Here is a 19,908-nt window from a genome sequence, read left to right as displayed (position 1 = left end):
TTTTTGTTTTTTTGGCCTGTCCCGTTTGGCTCTTTTGCATCAGAATTATTGTCTAAAGGCAAAGAAAGATGCCCAACAGATTTACTTTACCAAATTGACCATCCCAGCCTTGCCGTAATGGTCCATTTGATTCACCTTTTATTGTTTATTTTATTTTCACTTACTGAATACGGGACAGACTTGACTGGAGGAAAGAAGGGGAGAAAGAAAGAGGGAAAGAGAAACAGCTGAGAAGAGGGACGGGGGAGAAGGGCAAAAGACAAAAACCAACAGAATGATCAGAAAAAGAAAAAAAAGAAGAAAAAAAGAAAAAAAAATGCATATATCAATCACCTGGGTCACCTGCTGAGAAAGAAAAAAGAAAACAAGCAGAAGAGAACAAGAGTAATAGAATAAACAACATCACAATGATATATGGGAATATGACAGTAAATACTAAATGTTAAACATTATTGTGCAGCACATAAGATCAACAGAACACAGTGTGCTTTGAGGTAGGAGCCAAAAAGGGTGTAGTTTGTGTGTGTGATCACCCGTGTGTACACCTGTGAGCATGGACGCGCTTGTTTTTTGTTTTTTAAAAGGTTCCTTCATGTAATGATCTGCTAGAGGGTGTGGGGGGGGGGCCACAGCCCCGTCCTCCAGGGCATGAAGCAGGTATGGAGGAGATCAAAACTCCAGACATCCAGAGGCCCCCAGAACACAAGAGACCAAGGAAGACCAACAGAGGGGCAGCCGCGCCACTGTCCCAGAAAGAGCTGAGGAGAGTCCCAGATGAGGGCTCACTCAGCAGCCGCGGAGCAGAAGCCAGGGGGAGTTGCAGTGACGCGCCCGTGAGCTCCACCGGCAGCCAGCTGCGCCTGAGTGACCGAGCCCCAGGCCGAGAGGCCGGGGGCACCCCACCTCCGAAGTGGCCCGAGCGAGCCCCAGGCTCCAGGCCCCGATAAGCGGCCGCCAAGGAGTGAGCCGGTGTGTACCTGGACGCCCATCCCCGGACACAAAGAACCACCAACGCACCGATGTCTGAGGGAGTCCGCCACTGGCAGGGGAAGTGGTGGTAGGGGGAGATAGGCCTCCAAACCTTGGAGGGCCTTTTGAGTTTTGTTCAAAAAAGAATGACTTCATATAGGGAAAAATATATGTCACATGTGCAGGACACCTTAAACTAGTTTTTTAATTAAGCAGCGAGGCAGAACAAAGTCGGGGCTGTATCAAGACACGAGGACTAAACCCCAATTCAACCAGACCCAGAACTGATCCGGAATTAAAACAGGACTACAACAGTTCAAAATCAGGACTACTGAGGACTTAACCAAGACAGAACCAGAATCAGAACTAGATGATAGTAGCACTAAAAATCATCATAGACCTGCACAACACTTATTTTTTAATTCTACCAAAGTACAATATTTAGATTGAGAAAAGTTTATATAATTATTTAGCCTTGTTGTGCAAACAAGCTGCAGAACTTAATAAATATAGAATTTGAAAAATAACAAACCTAAAAAGAAACACTAGGTACAAGACACATGAGGACCTGTGATACGGTGATACTTTTGGCAAACGACCATTTGACTAACTAGTGATGGGTCGTTCGCGAACGAAATGGCTCTTAGAGCCGGCTCTTTGACGTGAACGACGCGAGCCGTCACGTGGGTTTTTTTTCTTTCTTTCTCTCAGCCTCTCTCTCGCACTAGTGATGGGTCGTTCGCGAACGAAATGGCTCTTAGAGCCGGCTCTTTGACGTGAACGACGCGAGCCGGCTCCTTATCGCGAGCCGTCACGTGGGGTTTTGTTTTTTTTTTCTTTCTCTCAGCCTCTCTCTCGCACTTTTTTTCCGCTTCACACTGCACGCGAGCCTTGTGCTTTATGCTGGGCAGAGGGGGGAGGGGCGGTAGTTACACTCAGTAGCACAGGAACAGAGCCAGAGAGAGAGAAAGAGAGGCAGGGACAACAACATTAGAAAGGTATAGTAATCATCCACAACTATTTTCGGTTGCAGATGATAAAGGATTGAGAAAGTTTATTCATGCAGGTCCATATGACAGAGAATATGCATGTTCTTTTAGTTTTCATATTATAATTTATATTTAATTGTGTTGTGGTTTGCAGTGTTTTGTGTTCTTTTCACTTTAAATTTGTGAAAGGAAAAAGCTGAAAATTTAAATAGTTAAAAGTTGAAATGTGAATAGTTGATTTTTGTATTATATGATTTATTTATTACATTTTATGTGGAGTGAATAAATAAAAGTATATTTACGGTGGCCCCTAGAGACAAAGCACATACAAACTTCAAATCACGTACGAACTCTGAAGCACGTAAAAACTCCAAAAACACGTAAAAACACGTACAAACTCCAAAACACGTAAAAACTCCAAAACACGTAAAAACACGTACAAACTCCGAAGCACGTAAAAACTCAGAAGCATATAAAAACTCAGAAGCACATAAAAACTCAAAACACGTACAAAAGACAACAGAAGTGCTCCAGGATGCTGGGCGCAGTGTTGAGCCTTTGTTATCTTGTGGCTACACAAGCCAGCAAGTACCAACGACCGGATTTGGTGTGTGGTAATAACAGGTAAATGAACTTTTTTTTAAAATTATTTGAATATATATATGAGTGCCTGTGTATAAATACACAAACAATACACACATGCTTTCAATTGTGTAATTTAAGTGATCTAGTAGCTCGGCTTTGGAAGTTCAGTTCATGCTAGAAATGTGTTTTGGAGTTTGTACGTGTTTTGTCTCTAAGGGCCACCGCATATATTTATATATAAACATATATAAATAAAACCACTTGTTTTTACGTTAGTAATTCCTTTTGTGCATAATTTTATATTATTGTTAATAATAAATTAATTAAAGCAACAAAACAACCTGAAGAGCCGGTTCGGAGCCGAAAGAGCCGGCTCTTTTTAGTGAGCCGAACCGAAAGAGCCGGATCTCTAAAAAGAGCCGGAAATCCCATCACTAACTAACATGTGTGTCTCACCTGCTCTTGTTCATCTCTGTTCTGTCCTCATTCTCCATCCCTCTCTGTTCCTCTCTCTCTTTGTGCTGACAATCATCAAATATACAGATATTTACAAACTCTTCAGATAAAAACACAAACACTTTTTTAATTGTAACATCAAATCAGACTAAATGTTTATTTTTTTAGATTGATAAATATAAAAAACATATTTGTTAACTTTCAGAGTAAAGAGAGAAACTATCTGTATTTCTTAATTGTAAATGGCACCAAATTGTATTCAAACTGAGCCACACTTATGGAGCTCCACAGTTCTTCTCCTGGTGTTTTGTTGACATCTCTTGATGTTCCCATGTCACAGAAACAGGCTCTGTGTTTTGCCTTATATGCATCCACAGCTGTGCCACCAGTTTACTCACATGGACTCTACTAACCTATCAGAAGCTTCTTCAGCTCAGAATGGAATCGTCTGGAGTTTTCTTATTAATTAACAATAAACTTAGTGTACATGTACTCCTAAATTTGATGAAAGTGATAAAAAACAGAAAGCTCTGTCTCTCTTTATTCTGACATTTAACTAATTCAAAATATATTTCAATATTTATCTAAAACAAAAGTTTACTCTAAATTGATGTTGTACAGTAAAAATGTTTTATGTTTTCTCCCTAAAGTGTAAATATCTGGTTACAAATGTGAATATCCTGCTGTGTACTGAAATCCCTCTTGGGCTACGTCCACACGTACACGGGTATTTTTGAAAACGGAGATTTTCCGTTTTCGTTTTAAAAAATAATCCCGTCCACACATAAAGGCAGAAATGAAGGAAAACGCTGCTATGAACATGCCAAAGCAGCAGGTGGCGCTAGATTCCTAACCGTGTAGAAATGTTGGCCAATCAGAAGTCTAGAAGCCTCGGCGGGAAAAAGTAAACAAAGCTGGGGCATAGAAGCAGAACCGAGTCGTATGTGTGGAGGGACAGTAACTGTGTGTATATGTAAGCATTTAAACACTGCAGATGTAACGGGTGTATTAAAAAATAATTTATATTTCACCAAAGATCCATCCTGCAGTGCTATCTTGCTTTGTCAGTATTGGTTATGTATTTATTTAAATATGTTTATTTTCTGTATTTATATTTTGGGAGCTTTTATTTTGTTTGTGTGACCTTTGACTTCCCACGAAGTCACTTCCTGTAGCTGCGCGCTATTTTCCTCAGTCGCCTAGAGGCCCCGCTGAGGAGAGGTGTTCATGCAGAAGTCCAGTAAAGTGAAGTTGCTGTACTGTTTTGTTTTTATTTTAAACAGTTCTGGGAGAATAAATCCACCCAGCTGGCAAAGTGAGAGCTGACTCCTCTGGTCATTTGCACAACACAACGCAGAGAACTAACGGCAATAAGAGTTTAAGGCCAGACCGGCTACACAGAGAGTACAATTAACAGTAACAGTATTGTAGGAATTCATTTCACCGAAACAATAACGTGGCGCACAGTGTGACGTCAAAAAAGGCGCACATCTTTGACGCTGCGTTTTCTCCGTTTTTCTGTCCACACGTAAATGCAAAAACGGAGTTTTAGAAAATATCCACCCTGCCCGGAGTTTTTAAAAATCTCCGTTTTCAGTGACCAAAAACGCCGTTTACGTGTGGACGAAAGGTGCAAACGCGTAGAAAAATCTGTGTTTTCAAAAATACCCGGGTACGTGTGGACATAGCCTTGTTTTTCTGTTATCAAACTGTTCTCCCACCAGGAGCTCAGTCTGAGTGGAGTTTTTTTTCTCCTCCTCTTACCTCATGTAGTGTATTTTCGTTGTTTTTTCCTATCAGCCTACCTTTCTGACATGTCTCCCCAATGTGATGTTTGTGTAAAGTTGGTCAGAAGGTTCCTTTGTGAGTGCGCATGCGCCATTAGCGTGCTGCCTGCTGTAACCCCTAATTTCCCTCGGGATGAATAAAGTATTCTGATTTCTGATTTCTGATTTTGCATAGAAATATACTGAACAACATACAAAGCATAATATATAAAATAACATTTACCTGAGTTTTTTCTTTGAAAGAAGCCTCTAATGTCCATTCTTATATTTCAGTACATAACTGAAACCGATTTAGTCGGGGAGGGTAAGAACTGAAAATATGAAATAAACACACGTAAGCTAAGACTCTAAAAAAAAATAGCATTTGTTCGGCTTTTCATTTCGCCATTTGTTGATTCACTTGAAGAGCGAGTAACGTAACATGGGTCAAGTGATCAGTTTGATATCTTTCGTGATGCACCGTCATATTTACATTATTTGTACGGTACGAATGATTTGCTTTGGTACCTGCTCAAACTTAAGCTCTCCTTAGTATGGCTGGCTCCGTTTCTCCAACAGCGCACTCACAGGCAGCAGCTGCCCCGCCCCCTCACTCAGTCGCTTAGTGTCTGAGCTCGGATCATACCAATATCAGGGGGGATTCACGCACAGTCGTAAATTCCCACAGTGTGCACTATGTGCTTCGAATATTGTGTGTACTTTTTGTTTTATACAGTTGTCAGCCAGGCATCTAACTATGAAAAAATTACACTCCAAAAGACCCCAGGCTTCTGACAAAACAACCCGGGCTTAAGCCCAGTAAGCCACCCCCACGCTCCGCCCCTGCCCTAAAGACAGGCTGGAGAGTTCCCAGGAGAAGGGCTGCTTCTTCTGTCCAGAAGGCGAATCTCTGTCCAAGCCGTAAAAAAAGCAATGCCAGTCAGAATGGACTCTCGTTGTGTACTGCTGCTCTCTTCTGTGTGTTCAGTCACAGGGTTTATAAGTGACTACATTAAGCCACTTTCACAAACATTTGCTTGACCTGATTTGTTGCCGGAGCCAAAACTGCAATTAATACTAACTTTGAAAACTGTGATTGTGATGGTGCCAGTTTGTCTATAATACTAGCCATACCCCTCAATGCAGAATCTCTCCATCAGCTGAATACACCACCACAGGCAAATTGCTGGCATGTCCTCTGTGAATGATAGTGGAGGTGAGGTGCTGATGCAGAGAGCATACTGTAAAGTAAAAGAAACCTTTAACATGTTTAAATGTTATATTGAAGTAATGGCAGGAAAAGAAAAATTCTCACCATCAGCATAAAGATGCCGCAGCAATTTCCATTGAACTGCTGAGGAAAGAACTGTAAAAAGAAAAATGTGTCCTTAAATGAAGAGAGCTGACATGCACCTGCTAGTTTTTTAATCACATTATTTTGTACCTGATGAGCTTTCAAACTTTCGCATTAAAAACATACCTCAAGGTCTCTTCCTGTTTTCTCCATCCAGGATCCAGAGTCAATAGAGGCTGCTACTCTCCTGGCATTGTAGAGAATACACATAACACTCAAATCAAATGTTTGCCATTAATACAAAAATTCATGAAGTAGGGATGCAACAATACGTTTTTCAAACCGTCAGATCCTTGGATCTGAGTTTTTGCCGATACCAAGTACCAGTGCTGATACTTCTACCACACAGAAAATGTAGTGAATCGGAAGGCAGGTTTTTTGTGTGTTTTTTACAAATAATAACGGTGAATAAGATTTTTTTTATGTATATTAATAGAAATGACCCAAAAATTCTAAATTTGGATGAAAAATAAACATTTTCTGTGAAACTTTTACCGATTTTCACATTTCAAGTATCTGTTCATGGTATTGGTTAACAAAAGATATGGATACGATTTCATTTGAACCGTATGGGCCTGGATACCAGTATCGGTGCATCCCTATCATGAAGTAGCCTAAGAACGAGGTTCCCTCCTGAACTTTTAAGCCTGAAACCGAGGCTGCTTTTAGACGACCTAGCCAAAGAACACACTTGGCCATTGAACAAGGCCAGAACAATTTTTCATTTCTTTAGTGTCAACCTAAATATGGCTCGGTAGAGATCATCTCCAAAACCATCAGGGCGAAGTGAGTCCAGAAAGAGTATCTGTCTCTCAGCTACCAATATAGCCTGAAATAGACATGTTAGCATCATCCATGAGAAGACGACATGTCAGCCTCCATTATGGTCTATCAGATGAAAAAACACAGCGCGAGAAAGAGAAAGGGCACTCACACAGAGCAGATAATGGTCAGCTTCACCTGCCTGCCTGCTCCAAGCTGGAAAAAGCAGGATGTCCTTGGACCTAAAGTTTTCCTACAGGTATTGGTACAAATTAGTAAAAATGCACACACAGGAGAAAAATGAACAAAAAACATACCGGCAAGCAACGCAGCAGGTTGACTTGTGGATCCTTCCAGGTGGCCCTGACGTAGAGGTCAGCAATGTGAACATCTTTTCCCTAAAGGAAACACACACAAAAACCCAAAATCAATACACAACAACCATTCATGGCTATAACCAAAGAAAAAAGTTACCAGTACAACAGATTACATGTCTTTGTGCAGCTTCGCCCACAATCTTCAGACAAGCATTCCCAATCTGAAAGAAACAGCAAACAGAATACGGTTTCAGTTACTATTTTCTTTGCAGTGCATTAGCTAAAGTAACAAGATATACTTACAGTAGATTCCATGGATTGTTCCAAACCCAGGCTCCAAAAGTCTTCCCGAGTCAGGCAGATATTGTCTTCCTTCACTAGGAGTTCTCCTCGAGGTCGGTTTTGATCCAAAACATATTCGAGCTAAATGAGAAGAGCATTTCATGTGATTTTGCTTCAATATAATATAGAAAATAATAAAGAAAAAGAATGAAAGGGAAAATACTAAATAAGGCTGGAATTACTCTCATGCTTCAGCAATTCTAAAACCATCAACGACTTTGACTTATTAAGGTTTAACGTGACTGCACAGAAATGCGCCTTACCAGACTGGACTGAAGAGGGTCCAAGTCTTTCTGCCACTTTGCTCCTGGACATACTGATGATCAATCTGCCATTCAGGAGTCCCATATGAGTGGTCCAGGAGAAACTTCCTCTCAGTTGGTGGATCTGATGATATGCAAATATTAGGGGTGCAACGATACTCGTATCGATATTGAACCGTTCGATACAGTGCTTTCGGTTTGGTACGCATATGTATGAACAATACAAAATTTTTAATTTATTTTATCAACTTTCCTTCTGACGATGCTGTCTGTGTTGGGCGCTCAGTGGATCTGCGCTCGACAGTGCAGCCTAGGCGGAGTAGTCGAACGCAGATTCACTGGCAGGGCAACCGAATCTGTGGCTCCAGAGCTGCAGTGACATGAGCAAACTTGGCCTAAATACATCATATCATATCAAGGCATGAATAACACTTTCACAAGTTTTACCTGGTTCACAAACTCCTTTCCTTGGTCAGTGATGATTTTCTTGACCATGCCAAACGTGTATAACTTCGAGGTCATGATTGCAGAGACCTCAGCTGCAGTCTTGGACTTAAGAGGTTCTGCAATCACCCACTTAGTATACAGATCGTTCATTGTCAGGACATATTGGTTCCCTAGACGTGTTTCCGGGAGTGGTCCAGTTAAATCCATGCCCAGCACCTCCCAAGGTTCTTTTACCTGTAGGTCACAGAACTTATCAAATTAAAATTTAAAGCTACCCTGCAGCACAAAAGCTTATTAGCATGAAAATGAAATTGGTGAACAGGCCTTAAGATGTACCTTGATGGGATGTAATGCTGGTGCCACAGTCTTGATTGGGTCATTCATCTGGCAGCGATGACAGCATCTGACCTGAAAGATATATCCCAAAAAATATTTCAAGGATACCGAAAAACCAGTTGATGTAAATTGATAACAATTTAAAAAAAAAACAGACACACACAGAAACTAATGTTGAAATGTAAGTGTGCAAGTAAAGACAAGGTTCTTTATCTTGTTAACTGAAATAAGGCCATACCCATTCACTGATGTCCTGGTTCAATGTTGGCCAGTAATAGCCAGCAACAACTCTGTTTCGGGTACCTCTGACACCATTGTGGTTCCCGGTACCAGGGTTATTGTGCTTTCCATCAAAATGGGCTTTCTGTCCTCCTCTGACATGACTACCAGGCGCATGCACTGCATACTGGGGCCAGTGTAGAAGAGTCTGTTGTCTGGTACAAGATGAAAATGTAAAAAGCTGAATTTGCCTACAGGACAAATCGTTCCACCGAGGACGCCATCACCATAGCGCTCCACACTGCGCTGAGTCACCTGGAGCACCGAGGAAGCTATGTGAGAATGCTCTTTCTGGACTTCAGCTCAGCATTCAATCATATCATCCCGGAGATCCAGGTCCAGAAACTGTCTCACCTGGGACTCTCCACCCCCATCTGCCTCTGGATCAAGGACTTCCTGACAAATAGACCACAGTCTGTCAGACTCGGCCCCCACCGGTCCAGCACCATCACACTCAGCACCGGGTCTCCACAAGGATGTGTTTTGAGTCCCCTCCTGTTTACGCTCTACACATCCGACTGCTCCCCTACCCATCTCTCAAACACCATCATAAAGTTCGCGGATGACACCACAGTGGTTGGACTCATCTCAAGGGGGGATGAGTCGGACTACAGAGATGAGGTCAACAGACTGACTGAGTGGTGTTCAGTTAACAACCTCCAACTGAACACCACGAAAACTAAAGAACTTATCTTGGACTTCAGGAAGGGCAGAGCAGACCCGGCCCCACTTTACATTCACGGGAGCTGTGTGGAGAGGGTACACTCCATGAGGTTTCTGGGCGTGCAGATATCTGATGACCTCTCCTGGACTGCAAATACTACAGCGGTGGTTAAAAAGGCCCAGCAGCGTCTCCACTTTCTGAGAGTGCTCAGGAGGAACAACCTGGAGGAGAGGCTGCTGGTGACATTTTACAGAGCCACCATAGAGAGCATCCTAACGTACGGCATAACAACATGGTATGCAGGGTGCTCAGCTGTGGACAGGAAAGTACTGCAGAGGGTCATCAACACAGCCCAGAAGATCACTGGCTGCTCTCTGCCCAGCCTGGAGGTCACTGCAAACTCTCGGTACCTCAGCAGAGCTGGCAATATCATCAAGGACCACTCTCACCCCAGCAACCAACTGTTTGAACTATTACCGTCAGGCCGACGGTACAGGTCACATAAAACCAGGACAAACAGATTCAGGGATAGCTTCTTTCCCAGAGCTATCACCGTAGTAAATAAGCACAAAAACAATTGAACCTATTCCATACCGTCACTGTCATTATATTATGCTGCTATTCATACTGTCATTATATTAATGCTGCTATCCTGTATATATTGTACATACTATTGTTTGAGTACTTACGATTGTTTTTTTTGTACTTTTTATATTTTACATTTATATTTATTATTGAAACTTGCACCAAGGGAGTGGCACTCCAATTTCGTTGTACTCTGTACAATGACAATAAAGGCTATTCTACTCTATTCTATTCTATCTGGAGCCCACCAGATGACGATAGTTGCGGTTGCTAAAAGATTACTGGCCCTATACAAGTCTATGAGAAAACAGTTTTCTGATTTGACCTCTGCGATCGCTTTCTTCATGAGTTCATGGACTCGTTCACTCGTTTTGGGTTATACTGAATAAAAAATAAAGCTTTTTTGTAAATCTTGTTCATAGAATGTCTCAAGATGGAAAGCTGGTGGGAATCTTCAAAACGAGCTAAAAAGCAGCAACATTCGTCTTCCATATCTTCTATACTTAAATCTACAGCTTAGATACGTCATAACCCACAAAACTGGTCTTTCTGGCCAGTCTTGTGGAACCTGACAAACCTACGCTGCTTATTTTGCTTTCTTTACTTTGTTTTCTTCTCAGACGCTGTCCCCCTGTTAAACAGTGAGGGTTGAGCTGTTTTTACAAATGGACTCCATGAAACGTGGAGAATCAGGTCGAATTATCCGGCGTTGACCTGACTCAGCACACTAGTGGAAAGACTTTCAGACAAGTGTGCTGTATGACCTCACCAGACAATTACCTGCTCTTGTTCCTACAGTGATGCAACTGGACACCTCAGGGACTTTTTCCAAGGGAGCTGGCAGATTAAACACCCTTTAATGTCCAGTTAGACCGTGTCCTTCCTTCTCACGTTCAGTCCCATTGGGCAATGGTTAGTAAAGTTCATGTCTGCAGTTTGTGAAAATGGACTGTGACAGTGGCAGTCTCTTGGGGAAACTTGAGCTGTGCATGCACTCGACTATTAAACTTTCAGTTAATAGTTGAGTGCATGCACAGTCGACGGTTTTATGGGCTCTGAGGAAGTCTTCATTTCTCCTCATTTTCTCTTGACGTTAGTGTAAAGAGACGTGTGGAAATCGCACTCGCCGTGCTGTGATAAACTAAAAGACTTCACCTTTGACCTATAGTCCACTGCCGCTGGTACTGAGTAGGCCTGAGTCTTATAGCAAAGAAGCTATTCAGGCTTTACTGCACTGACACACACACACTACACCGGCGTGCCAACTGGCTAGGGCAACACCTCAGCACATGTAGTTACAAAAATACACATACATATATATCCACGGGCTGAAAAGCTCGTGCTGGCATCCTGAGGCACTCTCTGCAAGGAAAACTGGTTTTTTGTAAGCGGCTGCACAAGGAGCATGTTGTTTAGCAATAGCTTCACTCTGTCTCACTCTCAGATCTCAGGATGTCTTCAGTTAGGTCAGAGGAGCCAAAATAGGCCATGTTCCTTTGGATATATGGAGGACAAAAGCATGATTGTGTCTTAGGCACTGAGAGTTCCCACAGTGAGACAACGTGAGCGTAGGTGGGGTCCCGGGAGAAGAGTTAAAGCTCAGTAACTGTTGAGTTTGGCCCATGATACAAACTGAGCTTTTGTCACAGTTGTTATGAGTTATTATTTCCTTTCAAAGACATGTGAACAGTGCAGCTTTTCATTCAGTTTTTGGACAATGTCTTTGATTTATTGTCCCTCCAGCTAATGCTCTAAACCTCACGTGTAAATAGATGTGGAGTTAATCAGCTGTGACGTTGGTGGGCACCACTGGGTGCTAAAACTGAACAGCTCAGGTGTTTCTCCAGGAAGCAGCCACAGGAGTGAAGAATAACCTGCACGTGGCAGAATGACTAGTGATCTGTTTGTGTAGCCGTCTTCAACCGTCAAACGAACCACCAATCCTTCACAGTCACATGCTTGTGGTCACTGCATCGCTGCACAGCTCAGCAGTATTGGTGTGCACTTTTGTGTTGTTTTGAACCTCTCACCTCTTTTTTTGGACATTTTTAAAGACCCATTAGAACCTCTGTTTCTTCCTCCCCAGCTCGCTCTGCGTCTCACTACGTGGCGACCTCCGGCTCCTGCAGAAACAGGTGTTTCGAGCTGGTTGAGTTGGAGCCGCCAAACTGTCGCTGCGACAACCTGTGTAAAACCTACAATGGCTGCTGCTCAGACTTTGACCAGCTCTGCCTACGCACAGGTATGCTTATAAAACTTGACTTTGACACCACTAACAATGTGTTGGTCCTAATTTGTGTTGTCTTGTAATAAAAAACTAATATGTGAGGTAATTATCTCTGATACCTGAGAGTTGTTCCTCCAAGTCTTGGCAATGAAGGGCTAAAAAACATTAAAGTGACGCTGTTCAGCTGAGAGATATTTGCCGGGCTGTCTTTCCCTTGAGCTTGCACCTACGCCTGCAGGTCAGGGTGGAGAGGCCAAACCAAACAGTCACTTATTAAGCTGGAGGAAATGCTCAGAGACCTACTTTTAACATCCATCAGGTGGTCGAGAATTTTGTTCCAACATGTAACACGATGTCCTCCTTGTGTTTCGGAGACTCTGGCGTTTCTCTTTGTGTGTAGATAGGTGAGGCTGTGCTCGCTTTGCAGTCTGCAGGACCTACAGAGCGGCTGGATTGACCGGCAGTTTCAGAGTAATGTGGCTGACCTGCACGCGTCTGAACTCCTTTCAGATTTGGCTCAAACTGAATTTTAGGTTTTGATATTTTACCTAAACATATGAACATGAGACTGTACACATGCATCATCTATGTGACAAAAAGCAGTGACCATCCTGTGTAGCTGCCTGATGGGCAATATTGGGAATATTACTCAAAAAAAGTAATAGATTACAGTGTTTCCTCGGAGGGGGCTCTCTGCACCGGGGCTGTGATCGACCGTGGCTGCTGGGGCTCTGGGGGTCCTCTCACCTGGCTGGGGGGCTCCTTTGCCTCCCTCCTGCTGTGTGCCCGGCCTGGAGGCTGCGGTCTGTGACCGGCTCCCAGTGCAGACGGCTCCCTGTGATAGTGTTTCCTCACTGGGCTCATGTGAACCCAGCCCAATTTTACTCTTTAAGTGTGTGTGTGTGTGTGGGGAGGGGGGGGGTATGTATCCATGATCGTTTATGTTAATGAGAGTGTGGGGAGTGAGTTGGAGGGTGAGGTGGGCTGCTTTTAACCATGTAAAGCACTTTGTGCTACATTTTTGTATGAAAAGTGCTTTATAAATAAAGATTGATTGACTAATCATCTGGTTAGTAGGTGACCTGCTCCACCTGACCTGACCTGCAGCCACCCCACAGTTCCCTGATATGGTCACCTCAGGCAGACAGCTGGTTCACACCCCTGCACCATTTAAACCTTTGGTTTGTGAGAAGCAGCCAGTCAGAGGACACCTGGCTTCAAGGGGCAGCTGCTAAAGCATCTTACAGTGGACGGTGCACCGACACCCAGTGTGTGATAAAAAAAGGACCAGTTTGAAATTTGAATCACACGAAACGATCTGTTTAAACCAGATCAAAATACACGACAGCCCCCCTTCAAACCACCCATCAGACACATACATGCTACACATGTCAGGTTCCAGCTGACGGCAGCCAGCTACTAAAGTCTGCACAAAGATGTATCTGATAAAGTACATTTAGCTGATTTTAATCTCTGTGGAATTACACACTTCTTGCAAAGTGAGCCAGATCCTGATTACTTTGGCATCTTACTGTATGTTATTCCTACAGTGAAGGTTTCTCTAACCTGCAGACATTTGTTGAACAGTAATGAGTTTGAATTGTTTTCATGTGGATGCCGCCTGCTATAATCAAGCTTACAAATACCCACTTGATATATTTTTGTGAGGCTGACTGTGCAGCTCAGTTGTCTGAGCTGGAAATGAGTCGTAGACTTAACGACAGGTCTCTCACTTTTTGATTGAGCGGTTTGTTGCCGCCCCCTCTGCCTTTGCAGTGCTCCCTCTCTCTGTCAACATTTTCCCTCTGCTGCTGGTGGTCTGATTTTATGTCCACTCCTTCAGGCTGGTGGTCTTTGGCTCACCACCGCCTCGCCACCAGTAACCTCCCATTGCCTGAAAGCAATAATTTACTTGTTTTTCTGGTCGCCTGCGTCTTTTTCCTGACTCTGTCAAATCCTTCTTTGGAAGTTTTTCAGCTTGAGGACTGTTCAAACACGGACCCCATCACCATTGTTGCTCACATGCTGCTTCCCACTCAGTCTGCAGCCAAACCGCTGTCACATTAATATCTCAGCTTTCATTTTTCACTGGTTTCACCACTAACCTTCCAGCTAAGCTGTGCACGTAGAAAGCTTTGGCGTTTTAAACCTCAGTGATTCATGTTGAACATAACTGCTATGTTCTTCTTGCACACAGAGGGCGGTTATGAGTGCAGCAGAGATCGGTGCGGGGAGACACGCAATGAACAGCATGCCTGCCACTGCTCTGATGACTGTCTGGCCAGAGGAGACTGTTGTACCAACTACAAGAAGCTGTGCAAAGGTTTGCAACTTTACCTGACCTCCTGACTTCAAATGTTCAGAGGATTTTGTCCATTATTAATTAGTCCGACCATGCGTTGTAATGAGGACGTCTCATTTTATTACAAAAGTGCATGTGTATGTGTTACATGTGTAAAGAAATATGAACATAGTATCAGTGTTGTGGATCTGGAAAGCTTTTCAAAGACTGGAATTTAGAAAATACTACATTTGAATTTATTGACACCATGTTTTTATATTGGTGTTGGCCAAAAAAAGCAGGTCATTTATGGTCACAATTACTGGCTTTAAAATCCATACTGGGGCGATTTAACTGGGGCCAGATGCATCTCTCAGGCCCTGTTTCTTTGCTGGGTTTAATTCTGTTTCTTAAGGACATGATGTTGAGAAACTCTTCATCTGCCTCTGTGTCAGTCGCACACCGTGCTGAGATATGCCACGTTTTCACCTTGTTGGTGCAAAAGTACCTTTTTATGCCTGTCAGACTGTGTTATCATAGATCCAACTAAAGAAATGGGAATAAACGGATATCCAAATAACCGCTAACAACAAGATACGATTTAAAACGGGTTCTTTGCCAAGCTGTCTGAGTAGACACAACAGTGCTTGAGTTTGGTGCCTTTTTATGTTTGAATGAGTCGTAATCAGTGTTGAGTGCTTCAACAAACAAGGAAGTCTGTGTTTTGTAAAGCAAATTTTAAGAAATGAGGAATGACTCATGAATAAATGGCCTGTATTTGTATAGCGCTTTACTCAGTCCCTAAGGACCCCAAAGCGCTTTACACTACATTCAGTCATTCACCCATTCACACACTGGTGATGGCAGCTACATTGTAGCCACAGCTGCCCTGGGGCGCACTGACATGAGTACTGTGCAAAAGATGAAAGTAGCCCCTGTGGTGTCACCCACTGGTCTGTGGCCTATATTTAGCTTAATGGATGCCAGAAGTGACAAAGTTGGAGCGCTAACTTTGTAAGTCAACTAAAGCTGCATCCCTAAACTGTAAGTGCTCCACACACAAAACCACACACTGTAGCTGCAGGTATTGGTCACCAGATCTCAACCGCCAACCGATCTAGATACAGTGACTCATAGTTATTTATTAGCATAATTATTATGCAAATAATTCCATTAGGCACCCGTACCTCACTGCACTGTTAAGCATTTAGCTGATTTTATGCTCCAACAGTCACTGAGGACAGAAATGTGGAATTTTTCTGTGTATTCCTTTCCTGCTGATTTGGGTAGAAGAAGATGTTGGATTGCAGTGGTTATCCAGCTGTGTATGTATCAGGCTCTCACTCATACATACACAGTGAGAGCTGAGAGTTTACAATAGGTAATACTTTGAACAGTCCATTGAAGGTACGTTGAAGGTGTTAATCCCTCCACGTATACATGATTGATCGTTGTATGAAATAACCAGTCGACAACCATCTGAAAAACGAGTATTCTCTCACTGTTTGATAAGGGATTCCTGGAGGTTGTTCGCTGTCACCAGGTGAAATCAGTTACACCAAAAACCTCTTGGTGACTGCTTTGGTCACTCATGGATAAATAGATAAGACACTTGCTAACTATGAGCTGAGCTGTAGTTAGTCAAGCAAAACCTGAAAAAGTGCAATGCAAATCAGAAACAGGGAGCGTTAGCCTTCAACGTTACATCGCAGCACTGCTGTGAACACATTTCAAAAGGCACAACTTTTACTTTAAAGTCAGTTACTGACTGTCATCCACTCGTTGCTGTCGTCCCAGCCTGAAGCCTGAGCAAAACATTAGCCGACACCATCGTGGTTTTAAAAAAACCAAAAAAAAGGTGCAGTCAAACTGTGAAGCTGCTCACTCACTGACTCAACTCCAAAGAAAGCCATGGACTTCCTGTAGACTTCTGTATGACCATATGTGCAACCACGGGAGCGCCCCCTGCTGCTGATTAAAAGAATTTAGTTTAAAGCACTTCTGTAACTTTTAAAACCACGTTAACTGTGTGAAGCAGGCAGGATGGACCGAAATGCAGACGCGCAGACACACAAAACGAAACTTAATACACAGAGAAACACACGGCCATGAGGGAGATGGCGACGCGGGACCGAGGGAGACCCAGGCTGTGTCCCAATTCAGGGTCTGCAGCCTTAAAGGCCGCATTTTAAGGCCGATTACGTCACAGCGGCGTGCCGAAGGCTGTCCCAATTCGAAGGCTGCTCGAATTGCAGCCGTCAAATGCGTCCTTCGTTTCCCTGAATTTTAAGGACGTGGCGGTGTAGACTTCGTGGCCCAACATATCCCAGAATGCATAGCGCGGCGGTGGGTGTGGATAATTTTGCCAACAAAAAACGGCGGATGAGGGGCGCCCGAAGAGTGAACTTTAAGTAAGTACTGACTATTATGTCACTTATTTATGTGCAAATGTTTAATAACGAAGACCATTAAACATTACTGTTGGCCACATGTCGGCAAAGTTTTTTTTTTTAATGTAAATGTTTATTATTATTATTTTAGCCACACTTTAAATTTATAAAAGGAGCCCCCACCCCCGCAATAGAAAAATAAAGTTACAATTTTTACACATAAACAAACCGATCTAAGCATACATTTCAAACATTTCTATATTCTCAAAGTAAACAATAAATATATGTAATATTTAGTATTATTGGATGGTTACTTGGTTATTTAAACCACTATAGTTATATACGGAGCCCCGCGGGGGACCGTGTCGGCAAAGTCATGTGACATTAGGGACGTTTGTACTAACTTGGTTTTAAAGCCTTTACTTTAAAATATACGCCGTTCAATAGCTGAGCTTAATCTTACAGCGAATGATCAAAGCTCATGTAGAAACAAACAAATGAACAAAATATGTTCTCCTTCATTTCTGTCAAACACAGCTGTATGAAACGTTTCCAGCTGTTAGTATCATGGTTGCTCGCCAACCTGGGCAGCGCGACGGAGGCTAGACCGTCCCATTTCACAAGCCTCGCACTTCCGGCCTCAGCGGTCTTTGGGTACGCGGCCCTTGAGGACCTTTAAGGCTGCAGACCCTGAATTGGGACGCAGCCACAGAAGGGCAAACACGGGAACAAACCACAGGGGGGACACAGCTGAACATGATCTAACTAACGAGACGGGGGCAAACAAAACTGAACCAGACAGGAAACTATCAAAGTAAAACAGGAAGTACTAAGACTCCGAATAATTCACACAACATGACGCAGGAGGAAAAGAACGCTCAGGGAAACGAGATGGACCAGGGAGATAAGGGGAGGAGACAACGAGGGGGGGGACGCAGAAATAGTTCAGGGAACCGACAGGGCGAGAGAGGGTGAGAGGCATGATGGGCTGGATAAACACACACACACACACACACACACACACACACACACACAGAGGGATGCAGTGGACAGAGACACAAGGGAAACCTAATGGACAAGGACCTAAACAGAGAATATAAAAAACTCAAAACAGACTAAACTAATGAAGCAGAAACATTAACCTTAATACAAAATGACACCAAAACACAAGAAAATCAAAATGACTCAGAATGACAAACTGTGCTATGATACTGATGCTACTGTAAAGGTAAGTTACTCCAGCACTTCACAAATGCTTGCTCTGCCATCTTTTCCCCAGCTGTCCATGACCACAACAGAATATAATCAAGGATACCAGCACATCAGCGAGTTCCTTTATCCTTGAGTTCACTGTTACCGAACAGTTATACCTGGTAGTTACTGGGTAACTAATTTATTTGTGTTTGTTTCTGTGGTTCAGCCTGTTTAAATTTAATGAAGCTAAAGTGCATGAAATTTTAAAAAGTGTAAATAATACTGCATTTAAAATTCTAGGTCCAGTGTTATCAGCTAAATTTATTTTGGATCAAAAGGACTTTGTTAGAGAAAGACTTGAGATTGGTGCTTTGTACATTAATCTCTTTTTCCTTTCAGGGGTCAGCTGATAAATTCATCTATTTAAGATTGTCAATGTCTTTAGATTTACTGGAGGAGAAAAAAATAGTATACAGAGGAAATACTCAAGTAGAAGTACGTTCAAGAATCATGCAGTTTGTGAGAAAATATGACAACCAACCACTGGTTCCCACTTTTCCATACAAGCATAACAAAAGCTCATGTTAATCTCTCATCACGTTCCCTCAGGAGACACCTCGTGGCTGCAGGACGATTGTGAGGAGATCAAGGCTCCTGAATGTCCTGCCGGGTATGTTGAAATCTTAGCAGTAAAGCAACAGGAGGGTAGCGGGTTGAACTTGGTTGAGCAAGTCTGATTTCATGCATTTAAAAAACTTCTTCCATGCACATGCAGGTTTGTGCGTCCGCCGCTCATCATCCTGTCCATGGATGGATTTAGAGCTTCGTATGTGAAGAGAGGGAACACTGTCATCCCTCACATTGAGAAGCTCAGTAAGTTCTGTAAAACATGAGCTTTCGGTTCTGAAACGAGGAGTGAAGAGTTCCCTGTTAGGAAGTGAACGTGACACTGATGAAGCCACGAGCTCTGGCAGGCTGTGCGTCTGCCGTAGTCTAAGAATTTGTTTTGCTGTGTCCTTTTGAGGAACATGTGGAACCCATGCGCCGTACATGAGACCTGTTTACCCCACGAAAACCTTCCCCAATCTCTACTCGCTGGCTACAGTAAGTCATGGCACACTTGTGTTTCTGTGCTACTGGGTTGTTGTGATAAAATATGTCTGTCCCACAGGGTTACATGTTCATTTCAGCAAAGTAAGAAGTGCCACAAGACTGTAGTAACAGAAATCATTTATGAAGTCAACAAATTCTTTGTATTTATCTGTGATTAATAATGTAATTGTGTCAAATGGATAAAGCTCTTTGGTGATGTTCTCATGGATCCGGCTGCAGTCTATGAAGATTTCATTTTTTTAGTGCTTTTAAACAGAGCAAAGACTTTTTATCACAACGTTTCCAAACGTCCTGCTTTTATTTTGCATGCTTACATTATTTTACTTGTGCAGTCCAGTCAGTAACATTCGCTTTGGTCTTCGGGAGCTACTTTGTTACCAGGAGCAACGTATGTTTCAAGTCCCTGTTGTGTTGGAAAACAATATAAACCCAGACCCAGTTTTGTCGCTGGCTGCTTGACATTTTCTTTAAAGTCTTCACAAATCCTTCTTTCATCTTGGCTCCTTCCACCTTGACCAGATTACCAGTTCCAGACGCACTGAAGCGATGCTCCCACCACCGTGTTTCACTGTGGAGACGGTGTTCTTTG

The 19,908-nt window shown here is 42.9% G+C and overlaps 1 protein-coding gene across 2 annotated transcripts in view; it reads left to right on the top strand.

Moving 5' to 3' along the window:
• enpp2 (ectonucleotide pyrophosphatase/phosphodiesterase 2) overlaps positions 1-19,908 on the top strand; it is a 70,835-nt gene that overhangs the window by 10,007 nt on the left and 40,920 nt on the right. For both annotated transcript variants that reach the window (XM_026183795.1, XM_026183796.1), the window contains exons 3-7: positions 12,201-12,356; positions 14,539-14,664; positions 18,816-18,876; positions 18,982-19,079; positions 19,231-19,310. In XM_026183795.1, coding sequence (XP_026039580.1) covers positions 12,201-12,356; positions 14,539-14,664; positions 18,816-18,876; positions 18,982-19,079; positions 19,231-19,310 — 521 coding nt within the window. The remainder of the gene's footprint in view (positions 1-12,200; positions 12,357-14,538; positions 14,665-18,815; positions 18,877-18,981; positions 19,080-19,230; positions 19,311-19,908) is intronic.

This window comes from Astatotilapia calliptera, chromosome 11, assembly GCF_900246225.1.
Source record: "Astatotilapia calliptera chromosome 11, fAstCal1.2, whole genome shotgun sequence".
In the NCBI taxonomy this organism is placed as follows: domain Eukaryota; kingdom Metazoa; phylum Chordata; class Actinopteri; order Cichliformes; family Cichlidae; genus Astatotilapia; species Astatotilapia calliptera.
Note: the sequence above shows the minus strand (reverse complement) of the source record. Positions and strands in the feature narration are given on the sequence as shown.